The 12,977-nt window shown below is 41.9% G+C and overlaps 3 protein-coding genes across 5 annotated transcripts; 1 reads left to right on the plus strand and 2 right to left on the minus strand.

The window, feature by feature from the left end:
• LOC104422666 (hypothetical protein) lies at positions 1-930 on the plus strand. The gene has a single exon (XM_010035055.3). It carries the CDS (start codon positions 52-54, stop codon positions 778-780), a length of 729 nt encoding a protein of 242 aa, XP_010033357.2. The 5' UTR covers positions 1-51; the 3' UTR covers positions 781-930.
• An 87-nt stretch (positions 931-1,017) lies between these two features.
• Positions 1,018-4,808, minus strand: LOC104422667 (protein WVD2-like 7). Of its 3 annotated transcripts, none has more exons than XM_010035059.3 (9): positions 4,543-4,808; positions 3,416-4,153; positions 2,959-3,321; positions 2,814-2,872; positions 2,647-2,715; positions 2,073-2,175; positions 1,917-1,973; positions 1,573-1,689; positions 1,018-1,448 (listed from the first exon to the last, which is right to left on the minus strand). In XM_010035059.3, exons 1-9 carry the CDS (start codon positions 4,609-4,611, stop codon positions 1,230-1,232), a joined length of 1,794 nt encoding a protein of 597 aa, XP_010033361.2. In that variant the 5' UTR covers positions 4,612-4,808; the 3' UTR covers positions 1,018-1,229. The 3 variants fall into 3 exon arrangements, with proteins under 3 accessions (XP_010033361.2, XP_039159733.1, XP_010033360.2); XM_039303799.1 differs by having other exon boundaries at positions 1,911-1,973; XM_010035058.3 differs by having other exon boundaries at positions 1,911-1,973; positions 2,959-3,318; positions 4,543-4,806.
• An 852-nt stretch (positions 4,809-5,660) lies between these two features.
• LOC104422668 (peptidyl serine alpha-galactosyltransferase) lies at positions 5,661-12,238 on the minus strand. Its single transcript, XM_010035060.3, has 8 exons — positions 11,428-12,238; positions 10,274-10,444; positions 9,406-9,649; positions 9,124-9,324; positions 8,294-8,766; positions 7,293-7,457; positions 6,951-7,194; positions 5,661-6,718 (listed from the first exon to the last, which is right to left on the minus strand). The coding sequence occupies exons 1-8, from the start codon at positions 11,487-11,489 to the stop codon at positions 6,104-6,106; spliced, it is 2,175 nt and encodes a 724-aa protein (XP_010033362.2). The 5' UTR covers positions 11,490-12,238; the 3' UTR covers positions 5,661-6,103.
• Positions 12,239-12,977: the final 739 nt, after the last annotated feature.

Raw genomic sequence — 12,977 nt, forward strand, 5'->3', positions numbered from 1 at the left:
TTCCACAAGCACTCTGGACCTAGCACAAATTCCTTGCTTCTCAAGTAATCGATGTCTCTTCTCCAACCAACCAAGCTCTATTTAAGCAACATTCACATCCAGTTGTCTGTCATCAGCCATTCTTTCTTTCTTCACGCCCACAGTTCATCCTCCACAAACATGAAGAGAGAGGGTCGCCAACATGGGATGGTCCGATCCTACCGGATCTTGCCGGCCCCTTGGAACCCGAGACCCAATTCCAGGCTCGTCAACAGGTTTGATTCGCCCCCAGCAGCCGGGCTGTTCATGAAAGCACCGTCGAGGCCGACCAATCACTCCAAGTTCACGGGCAAGTGCACTAGGCCACGGTGTGCCGATTGCCACTTGCACCCGGCCTGTAAGTCCAAGGACAAGACCAAAGGGAACAACAAAAACAAGTCATTCGACGTCGTCTCGAGTCCCCGCTTGATCTCTTGGCGGGTTGTGGATGGGCGGTCCTGTTTGAACTATTCCGGGATCTCTGCCACGGGGTTAGCGAATCATTTGGCACATGCTCATGAGGATTACGATGACGACGAATGCGAAACTGGAAGTGATCATGAACGTGAAACCCATGTTCATGACAATGGCGATCACTTCATTAGCCCAGCTGCGGACGGATCAAAATATGAAAATCCTGAAGTCATCGACAATGACGGTGAAGAAGACAATGATGATAAGACAAGTTTTTATGAAGTTGGGTTTGAATTGAATCAAGTCGAAGATGGTTGGTGTATGGTTAGAGAAATAGATAATCCGTGAGGTAGTGCCAATGTCGTTTCTCGGTTATGAAAGCCAATATGTGTATTATTCATAGTTCGTGCAGTCCATATATGGACCCTGCTTTTATGATATGAAGCTGATTAACCTGTGCCACTCGTATTATGTAAAATCAGCATCTATTTTAAAAAATGCTTGGTGATGTTATGCTGCTCCGTCTTTCACACACCAAATTTTTCTTGAGAAGTTCATTAACATGCTCTGGTAAAGATAAGGAGCTACTAGTAATCGCGCAGGTTTATGAATAATTTAACTAGAGCTTACAGAAAAGCTCAGCATGATTTCGGGCCTCTCTCATTTTAAGCTAACATCTATCTACTTTTGCAATGCAATTATGAAGCTCGACTCCAATGAAATACAGTGGAATAAGTTGCTCGAATTTGCAACCAGACAAGCTCTCTCAAGATTAACACAGTACCACAAAGTTCCTCTTATCCTAGTTGAATGTTCGGTGATCTGTTCTCGTGAGCAAGTAATGCAGATTGCGATGAATGAGGAAATAATATCCGATGATTTTTTCCGTGAACCTGCTTGGAAATGTTGTTGTTGGATAAAGGCTTTTGACGTGGTAGGAAGGACGTGCTCTTTACTGGCGTGGTTGTCGTTGGCTTTTTTCCTGTCTTTGGTGTTTGAGGACAAGCCCCTGGTGGCTGCATAAAGGAGAGAAAAACTTGTTTCATTCTTTTATTGATTCAAATCCTAGTGGCATGTTAGACTAATCAAATTCCACGGCATCGCAAGTGACCTGCCTGGGTTATAGAAAGAAAGCAGTACCTTTTTCATATGACCATCCGCCAGTGGCATCGTTTTTTCTTTGTAGAAATCAGGAAGTGGCCTGGCCTTGAAGCAAAAGTTTTGACGGAATTTCCTCATTTCTGATTCTGCTTTCTCCTGTTGAAAGTTGGAACAGAGTAAATATCTTCAAACTGAACAAAATGAAGCTCCAAATGTCGATCTTGATCCTCAGTTTTGATCCTATTATTCCTAACATAATTTAAAAGCAGCTTGCACTGTTGTTTTAGTGTCAAAATTAAAGAAGTTCAATCCTATTTATAACTGAATCTGATGCATGTAATTCAAGAGAAACTCTCAAGCTGTGCAAATTAGTACACCTTTACTTTTTTTTGTGGCTGGACTTTCTCTTTTTCATCAGCATTGAATTTCTCCTCTAGCTTCTGCAAAATGTTTTGAGACACATGCAAAGTCAGACTTTGAGAGACTGCAACATTAAATAGGAAACGAAACAAGTATACAACAGAGTAACGCTGTCTTGCCTCTTTTCTCCTTGTGGCCCTTTCCTCAGTCCTCAATCTAAAGGGGGAAGATAAGCTGGGTGACTGTAATTTGTTCTTGCAGGCGCTCAAGAACTTTGAACAACTGCCACGAGTAAAAAAAATCAGTAGAAACTAGGGATTCTCTTTTAAGTCGCTGTTGCCTGATCTGAACAGGATTTGCAGGACAATGATTTGTTAAGGTACAAGATATAATTTGGAAAAACCATGGTTTAAAAATCATAAGATTTGGGAATGCAAAAAATCAGAGGACACTTAATTTCCTCGGGAATTGTCAACAAATAAAGAGCATTTTATCAGGTTACACAAAGTTGCAAATGGATATTCATCCGGACTTTATGTTATGATCATTCATTAGCCAACTAGTATAGTAGTAGTATGTCACTGCAGAAACCAGTCAGCTTGAGGTTGGCATGATATCCTCATTCATTAAGTACCAAGACCTCAACTGCAGTTGCAAATGGCATTTCTTTTTCACAGCATTAATCAGAGGATAACTGTAATTTAGCTTATTTAGGACAGTGCTTTTTATGATCTATGAGATAAGATGTCATACTCTCTGGCAAGAGAACGCCTCTTAGGGCCAGTATTCAAGCTTTCAACAGCTGAGCCATCACATGGCGTTCTGCAAGACACTCAAGTAATGAGAATAGTTTAGTCAAAGCAAATCCACTAAAACCCAAATTGGTTTCCATCTGCTAATTGGAACAGACTGTCTGATACCTTGTGTTAGCTGACTGAGGGGTGACCAAGGAATGCTTCGGTGTCCTATTCGCGCGTACCTATGAATGGAGATAAAATTATTCACTTATCCATTATAAAAAACTACTTATGTTCCCAAGATGATGGGGCAAAAATAAAGCTGCACCATGGTAGGAGTCTTCAGGGGAGTATGGCATTCTTTGCTTGGCTTACAGGAATTGATGCCTATTTTCGAACTTCCAGTCTTCCCAGTGAACATAGGAGTTGTCCTTCTCAGCTCTCGAACTGGTGTCAAATTGACAGGAAGAAGCTGCTTCGGGGTCGGTCTTGTTCTGTTCATAAGATCTTGTTTAGACTTACTGCTGGTTGGGGTAGCACACCTCTCTTTCCAGCTAACTACTGCTGTTGTGGATTTAACAGGTGACGATGGAACACTAGATGCTTGCAGGCACGCCACTGACTTTAATGAGAAGCATGCTGATTTCTTCTTGCTTGTGGACACTCGAACATCTTGATCAGCCGAATTCTGCTGAAATGGCACTTAAGAATTTACCAAAACAAAGAAAACGACAATAGCATTCTAGTAAAAAAGGTTCTAGATGCAAATTACACTCAACCATTACCTTCAAAAGAGGTTTCTCCATTTCGGGTGTCCCACTTTGCTCAACTTCAATGACTTCCTCGTCGTTATCAATATCCTCTACTACATAATCATTAGTATGAACCTGTGGTTCATTTACTAGATCAGCCCCATTGTCCTTCAAGAAAGGTTTCTCCATTTCAGGTGTCCCACTTCGCTCAATTTCGTCGTGGTTATCAACATCCTCTAACTGCCCCAACGGTTCCTCCGTTACACAATCATTAGCATGAACCCGTACTTCAGTCACCAGATCAAGCCCATCATCCTCCTTGCGGCTATTAACTTCTTTAATTTCCTCTACAATTTCTTTGACTTCGGCATTCCAGAATTTTTCATTTCCCTCAATAGCCGATCCAACCTCATTATTAGCTTCCCGGGCCTCTTGCGATTCACCTAGAGTAGTCTGAGAACTGGAAACATCTGCAGCTAACTTATAGCCAGTGGGATTACGCAATTCGACTTCGCAGCTCGGCTTTGCAGTGTTGGCCGAGGCATCATTTGCTTGCTGCTCAAGCAAGGCCGCGGCTTTTCTGGCGGCGATTGACTTGTAGTGAGCTTCGAAGAAGGCCTTCTTCTGCGCGACTGATCCGGGCCGAGAGAATTTCTCTGCCTCTTCGACATAGCGGTTGTGAGAGGAAACCGACCACTTGTCCCATGAGACCGAATCCGTCAAAAACCTCCCGAACGAGATCGATTGCCCGAGGGCATGAATGGGGTTCCCCTATAAAGTAGATTGGCCCCTCAAGTCATACTCCATAAAAACCCAAAAAAGACAAAATCTTTGGCCAAGAAAAAAGATGGGTTTTTCGCCGTAAGCAAAGTGAAGGCATGCGCAATCAAGGGTGAAGACTCAAGAATCAAGAACGCCACTGGAAAGGTAAGAACTTCCGCGCCTGGTCGCTCTGTTTTTTTCACTTCTCATTTCCATCTTCTCAACTATCAAACAGCGGAGAACAGAAGCGGCAACTTTCAAGAACGGAAATTCAAGAGAAATGTCACAAACCCATCAAGAACTTCAACGAACCACATCACTTTCACGAGTCAAACACTCAGCGGAAGCGACTCACTGACAAGAACCGAAGAAAGAAAGGAGAGTTTCTTTGAGCTGACCTCGCTTTGCTCGCTGGGAAGGCCCGAAGCGTACGAGAAGGGTTGCATGAAACAAGTCGACTCCCCCATGGCCTGGCGATCTCTTGCAGACCAGCGGAACCCACGAAATCCTAGGAATCTCTCCTCGTCCGGTTTCTCTCTCGCCGGGATTATGCGGTCGTCTCGTCGTCAACTGCGAAGAAGAAAAGATTTAAAATTTGAAATTTGAAATGAAAAAGCGAAAAGGCTGCTGCTGCTGACTTCCTCAATAGTGCGGAAAACGGCCGTGCTGCATTATATAAACATCCATGGAGATGAGAGAAAGGGAAGCGCATTTTGCACTGCGACCTTTTTTTTTTTTTAAAAAAAAAAAAAACTTAGAATAAAGAATTGTCGGAGGAAGAGAGAGAGAGAGAGAGAGAGGGGGCCTCGATCTTCTTTCCTTTTCAGCTAGTCGCGGGTCCCACGTTTTGAAAATCGGGTGTCGGCCGTTTAACGGTCATATTCTGGGAGATTTCCAGCGGCAGAGGCCCACCGATGGCTTCTCAACGTTCTTGGACCTGAAATTTCCTTTCTTTAGAACAAGATAATTAGGGAAAGCTCCTTTCTTTCTATTTATATGTTCGTTAAATTAAAGCTCAGAGTTGGCTTCCGGTCATGATTTTTGAACATGGACCCAAGAGATTAGAGTTGAGCGAAAAACTTAACACCGTTCGAGACTCAAACTAACCCTTCAATGTATCGTTTGCTTATTGCGTGACCCATGTGATTCACAATTTCAAACTGCATCTAATGACAACTGCAGCTAAAAGGCTAAACAGAGCAGACTTATTAAGCAAGATCAAGTCTTGCATAGCGTTGTGGCTTTTCCTAGATGGAGATGATGCCACTGGTTGAACCACCAGCAGTTGCTGCTGCATCACTCTTTAACAAAGCAGGTGTCGTGGCCTTTTTGTAAGTTTTAACATGCCTTTCGAGTTACAATCATACCTCGGAGGTCTGTCTCGTGATAGTTGTAGACGGCGACTCCGGACCTCGCACTTTAGCTCTTGACAGAAGTGGTGGTCCGCAACTCGCGGGTGCGATGGCATCTCCCATCAAAGAACCTCAAGCTCGAGAGGAGCAGAAAAAGACCCGTCTTGGTAGGAAGCAATGATGTAAGATTCATCCTAATCAAAATGATTCAAACATGGCAGAATATACAGTACAGTATAATTTGAGCTTTCATCATTCAATCTGTTACATCGTTACGATCATTTAGCAAAAGAAAAGGTACAGGGAGAAAAGCCTTCTCATGATCGTCACGACACTGTCAATGTGTCCAAGTTCTACTGACGTATTCCGGTAAGCAATTGCAGTCACCAAAAATGGGGGGGCCAACGTAGTGCCTCTTCGAACAGCAATGAGTCTGGAAGTTTTCTCGAGACAGGCTTATTGAAAAAATGCCTACTTTGCCAGGAAATGTCGATGCTTCACCGCCTGCCAATATCTCACTCTCGCATCGTCAAGACTTTCAATTGGTTCGGATAGGTTTTGCATTAGCAAACATGATATTCCAATGATTTGAGGATTCGATAATGCTTCAATACTTCTCATCCATAAACCCTGAGTGCGACAATCTCCTCTTACTTCTATAGCTTTTCCCCTTTGTCTTCTTTGCTTTACGACCAGATAGCAGCACCGATGCAACAGTTAAGAAACCTAGACCTAAGAATATCCACAAAGCAACCATCCAAAGTCCAAAGGTACTAAACTTGGCATCCCCCGTGGCCTCTTTAGAGGATTCTTTAGAGACACTCGTTGGTATGGGATTGCTTTTTGCAGCATAGCTCCGATCGTACCTCCCCAGCTTTCGCGAAATTGCAGCTTCCTCCATAGAATTTGGGTCAGGGCAATTCCTCCTCACATGATGCAAGCGCAATGCTTCGTTCAGTGTCCTTGCACATTCTATGCTAAGAAGGTCCCGCTGGAGCAGGTTTTCATCAGTCTGATCAAGCGTTGAAGGATCAGGTGGGTCTGGAAACTTGGCCCAGCATTTATTGACCACATCTGAGTCTCTATAGTTAGCCTTGTCGAAGCTCCAGTTCCCTACCTTGAATTCTAAGCCATAGTGAAAAACTCTATACTTGACCCCAGGTTCAGGAATATATCCTGGGTAAATTAGAATCTCGCTACTTATGAGATGCCGCAATTGCAACTGCACGCAAAATTAGTGAAATGTAGTTATCAGGAAAAAAAAGAGCCAAAAAAAAAAAAAAGAACAGTACTATGGAACTTCCTCTTCAGCATTTGGCTATATTAATGACTTGTGCAGAGAGCAGAGAGCAAAAAAAAACAATCTAAATTTTTGGTAGCACGTCATCAAGAAGTTGCTTATAGAGGTGGAGAGCTTGGTGTAGATAAAACAAAATAAAAGGTCAGAAAAATACCTCTGCTGCGCCGAAAGAGTAACCATACATCTCACTGATCCATCCAGATTCAAATATATCTCCTGTGATGTTTGTGGCATAATGAGCTTTATCAGCCCTAACCTCCTCTGTTTTATGCAACCATAGCATTGCAAATTGCCGGAGATCATCTATGTGCATGACTATTACACCACCAACCTTGTCACAAGCATCAGGATGGCTAGTGTGGAGTTTCGCAAGCACATTGTCACAGCCAATGAGGTATCTGGCATTTGAGACAAGAGTCATTCCACCGTAGTTTCAATAGACAATTAGGTTTTTTAAAAATAACCATGTAGAAACAAAGCAATTTGGTTATCTTACTCGTAAGGTGTTGAAACTGGTCTGCCACGTGCGGCATTAAATTCCCATGGAGTAATTGGCCCTCTCAAGATCATATCAGCATCCAGAATTACAATAAACTCAGCATCGATATTTACGTGATTAAGCCAATGGAAGACGGCAGCAGGTTTATTAATTGCTGGATACCTGCCAAGACATAAGCATCATTACACTCTTAGGAGTCTTTAAGTGGTTTGTCAAGTTCCATGGCGTAAACAATTTGAGATGTGGAAGTCTGAAGCATTACACAAGCAATTCTAGCTCATTAGATACTAATTAAAAACACGGAGGGGCAAGTGGGTGGTTAGCACTAAGATTATATGCATTCCACGGGACATCTATCATAGATTATTGACAAGAAATACTTCCTAAATCTGGTGCAGTTGTTGAACTATGTCAGAATCTTAAGTATCTTCCCTCAGGGAATGTAAAGTCATCAAAAAATAGCTCACCACAGGCAAACTGACAGGAAAGCCCTTTTTTTTTTTTTTTATGTTGCTTATGTGGCTTGGCAGCCAATTTGATCATTTTGGTTCTGTAGCACTGTTCAATAACTTCTAGTAGCATTCATATCCACAAGGACATTCTTTATATATCAACACATACTTCAGATGTCAGCATCTGTTTTTTAACACAGAAAGTGGATCGACACATTACACATCACAGATGCATCAATAGTCCAATGAAATTCCCCGAAATGCACACCAGACAAGACAGGGTCAATTCAACAGCACATGGAATCGAGTCTCATATCCACTTGAAATTGTTGAGGAAGAAAAATCGGGGGGTAGATAAAACAGAAACAAATAAATGAGGCTTCAACAAAGTTGAATTATAAGTAAAATGGGTGGTCACAATAATTTCCAATTGGTGTATGTAGCGATACTGAAAAAGAATGTGAGTCCAGCTATACCGGCCCAAAATATTTAAGGATCATATAGGCACCTATCTAGAAGAGGCAGAGCATGGGAAAAGAGAATTACCAATCTCCAGTCAAAGGATGGCGGCTCATGGAAGGGACGTAATGCGTGGGAGCCAGGTCATGGCCTGTATACTTCTTCAAGTCTTCATCTGTACAACTAAGGAGCCTCGTAATATTTCCTGGCTGGCCACTCAAGTGAAAACTATGAATGAGTCCTACAGTTTGCCAATCAAAGTAAGGAGTACATTCCGTTGAAAAGATGGTGTGGATTTTTGGATACGTCCTTGCAGCTTCATCAGTCAGTTTCTCCTTGACCATTTCCTCAGTTTGTAGGCTTTTTGGTTTCAAGAGTTTTGGTTTAGTGAGTTCTGCAAAGGTTTTGCTTTTGAGGAAGCTAAGGTACTTTGACCATTTTTCTTTTGCACACCCTCTAGCTGCATGATGCATTAAAAGACCCTCATTTAAAGTATTGATACATTCAATACTCAAAAAGAGGGCTTGCCTTTTATTGGGATCGGGCTCCATCATTTTTACCTACATGTCAAACAGTTTTTCTTTTACATTTTCAACGAAAAAGATGCTGATGGTCAAAAGAAAGGACCGAAAAGATGTCAACTGCATATTCTCACTCATAATCTACTGTCAAGTATGCAAAAGGTAAAATATAAGACTTTCGACATCAAATGTTGTCCCGGTGCATGGAATAGAACTACATTGGCTAGTCAGATATGAACTGTCCACATTCTACACCATTTGCTTAGACCGAATCTATACTTGTGAGGCAGGAGAATGAAAATGCAACATTGATAACAGCACACCATGAAGTCCAACCACAGTTTCCATACAGTGAAATAATCATCTCCTATCTGAAATGTTTTACTTCAACATTACCTCTCTGGGATAAGGAGGTTCTGGGAAAAGCCGGCCACAGTCATAGACAATATCATCTTCATGGTTATCCAACTTACTAAATGACCAATTCCCAACTTTAAATGGTAAACCATAATGCATAAGAATGGGTTCAAATCCTTGTCGTGGAGTATATCCAGGATAAATCATTAGATTGTCGTCAATTTTGTGCTTGAGACCAACCTGAAAAGGTGAAACAGACTCAAACTCATCAATCCGAATTATCCAGTCATAAGAATCTTGATCTTGTGAAAGAAAAGTCACCTCTGCTGCACCAAATGAGTATCCATACATCTCACTGATCCACCCTTTTCCATAGATGTCCCCAGTTATATTGGTGGCCCAATGAGCTCTATCTTCCCTCACTTCTTCTGTTTTAGAAAGCCACATGGGTGCCAATTTCCGAAGATCATCCATATGCATGGCCAAAAGCCCTCCAACCTTATCACAAAGTTCTGGGTGCTTCGTGTGTAATTTAGATAGAATATTGTCACATCCTACCAAGTAACTGAAAGAACAAATTATCATTGATAAATATAGCTCCAAAAAAGCAGGAGCGGAGTTAAATGCAATACATGATGTATGAAATCATCAGCAGGAAGTTATCCCTATTTTAATTGCTCCGCCTAATTTTCAGAACACAGCAATAAAATGGTCCCACAAATAGAACAATTCTTCCGGATGGACTAAAATAAGAGCCATCTCGCTCCCTCCCTCTCTTCCCCTCGAGCTTTGAATATATATAATCTTTGGTAAAGCTTTTGTCCATGTCTTCTTACGCCCCTATCACCCTTCTTGGCTTATGACCCTATCGTTAGGTCACATCTTCCTTCTTGTTGGCAAAGCTGTAGAGACTATCATTCCCTAGACACTTTGCCAAGGTCAGTGTCTCGCTAGTTAGCTCTCTCACCTTAAATTGCAAAGAAAGACAATATCACATCTACATCACTGCCTTCACATTTTCGTCTAATTCCTTCCGGCCCAAGGTCTCTGTTTCTATTGCCTTCAGTATTTTGCTTTTCACTCCTCTCTTAGAATACGCTAGTTGGAAACAGTATCTAAAAGTTGACGCAGAAGAACATTACTGGTAAGAACCATATGAGTCCATCATGGAAAAGAAAAGGAAGATTACCCATAATACGCAGACACTGGTCTGCCTTTCTCTGCACCAAGTTCCCAGGGTATAATTGGACCTCTGATGATCATGTCAGCATCTAGAATCACAACCCAATCCACCTTTTCTGCATCTTTGCTATGCTTAAGCCAGTGGACAATGCCGGCAGGCTTATTGATTGCAGGGTACCTACAAATTCTCAGAAAAGACTTAGCAGATTTTCTAGAAAGAAAGAAAAGACCATAGTAATAGTCGAAAGGCAATGGGCGGGCAGTTGTCATATAATTTATAACTAATTGAAAGGAAAGATAGAGAACATGCGTGGTCAGACCAGACCTTGTTTACAGGATAGCTGAGAACTGTCGTCGATGAAATTGGTAAAGGGAAAAATGGTCAAATACTGGCCCTTGTCTTAGAAAGGAGATGTTTAATTGTTCTGAACATCTCACTGTTGCAAAGCCTGTTCAGGCATTCACTCCTTTCACATAGATTCTATTTGACTCAAAAGCGGGACAACAAACCATTAGAGAGATCATCTCAAGTATGTCACCACTAGGTGGGATTTTTCATTAATTAGTTAAAATAAAAAGACTGCAATCTCTGGGTCGATGTATACTATTAATCTTCATTTCTCTTCACATGTATGCTTCTCTTTATTGTTGCTTTCTCAGCATGAAAAATTTATCTTTTGTTCCACACTCCAGCACCATTCTTTTCGGCATGATGAAGAGGAGAAATGAGCAGAAGCAAGACAAACGCGCAAAACTACATCAGAGCGAAGGTTCATGTGGTCAAGCATTGACCAGACAATGAACTCTAATGCCGCATATCAGCAGGACCAGTAGCAACTGGAAAGATGTCAAAAGATGTTGCCAAATGCAAGTCTGTGCTAGATATAGCCTTTAACAGATGCGAATTCTAGGACGTTCTTTTAAGGGGGAAAAATAAAGAACGAACAAAAGGAAAACCTGGAAACAGATAGTAACACTGACTGGCCAAGCTTATAAACATAGACAAACTCACTCAGACCATTCCATTAGCATTTATCCATCCAGGAGTAATAGTCAACTGAACAAGGACACAAAGCTGATCAAAGCATGGAAAGGAAAGAAACGCAACCAAGACCAACTCAGTAACATTGGAGAAAGACCAAGGCACCGTAAGAATCTTACCAATCACCAGTCTTGGGATGTCGGCTCATGGAAGGCACCACCATGGTCGGAGCCAAGTCCATCCCTCGGTAGCTCCTGAGCTCGTCGTCGGTACAGCTGAGCAGCCGGGTAATCGGGCCGGGCTGCCGGGCCTTCTTGAAGCTGTGGACGAGGCCCACCGTCTGCCAGTCGAAGTAATTCTGGCACTCCACCGAGAACAGCGTGTGGATCCTGTACGGCGCCTCCTGGCCCGATCCGAGGACCCCCGCCCCGGCAGCGCCGCCTCCGCCGCCGCCGCCACCGCCAGCACGATCGCCAAGATCAAGACTTTCGCCATCCGCAGCTCAGTTCAAGACCCTTTTCCAAATGGGTATCCCTTCAGCGATCCGAAGGCCTCATCTGGGTCGAGAGATCAGCCGAAGAAGAAGCAGCGGGCGGAAGTCAAAGTGGGATTTTTATTATTTTTCCCTCGTTCTCATCATCAGCAGCAACGTGACGAGGAGAGGAGGGACGGACGCGAGCGGGACCCAATAAAAAATTCGCCGGCGTTAATGGAAGACGGAATCAGACACGTGCAGAGCAGTTGACGATGAGATCGGAATGCTTATAATAAAGAGCATTGGATAGCTTTGCCGATCTCCTCTTCGATGCTGTCGGAAAGTCTTCCTCCGAGGAGGTACGCAGGTGGTCGGATGCGGTGGTCCTGCGAAGGGGCGAAAAGTTTGGCAAGAAGGAACGATTAATCACGTTCCAAATTGACTGGTTCTTGATCATGGATTGAACCTTTTTTGGGTAACGTTTGTGCATTATGGCATGTCATATGGGAATCGCGACGAAATGCGTTCGAGCACGACAAATTAGACGTGAATTAGTCGTCAGAAGAATCGCAAAAGCCGCCGAGGAGTCTCTTGCACAAATCATTGCCTAATGAAGCATCTTCTTTCATTTTCTTTTTCCCATGCCCTTTCTCCCTATGTTAAAAGGACATCTCGAGGTTGAAAATATTTTGTACAAATAATTTTAAGTTTTTTTATTTCGAAAAATGAATAATTTAAAAATATTTTTTAAAAAATAATTATTTATATAGTGTGAAATAATTAATATAAATATTTTCATTATTAATAGTAATGTATAATATTTTCACGGAGAAAGAAATATTTTTCATCCATTTTTTTTGGGTAATATAAGAAGTGTTTTCAAATAAATATTTTTGAAATCATTAATTTCATTGAAACAAAGGGATTAAATTCTTAATAACCTACTTTGCTTTAGGTAATTATTTGCGGGGCCACGTGTAAATTTGTAGGGCATTAATTTTTTTGAATTTTTTATTTTTTATTTTTTTCCTTTTGGCCTGTCGCTGGTGGGAAATCTTCATTTCCAATAGGCTAAACATGGTCAGTGCCCCTTGACAATAATTAGCACGTAGACCTGTGGAAGTAAAATTTGCATTTGATAATCATTTTATTTTCATGAATAATTTATACTTAAAAAAACAAATTTTTTTTTTCTGTTCCCTAGATAAGTTTATGTGTTCATGAAGAAAAGAACATTTGATAATTATCTAAAAT

This window comes from Eucalyptus grandis, chromosome 10, assembly GCF_016545825.1.
Source record: "Eucalyptus grandis isolate ANBG69807.140 chromosome 10, ASM1654582v1, whole genome shotgun sequence".
Classification (NCBI taxonomy): domain Eukaryota; kingdom Viridiplantae; phylum Streptophyta; class Magnoliopsida; order Myrtales; family Myrtaceae; genus Eucalyptus; species Eucalyptus grandis.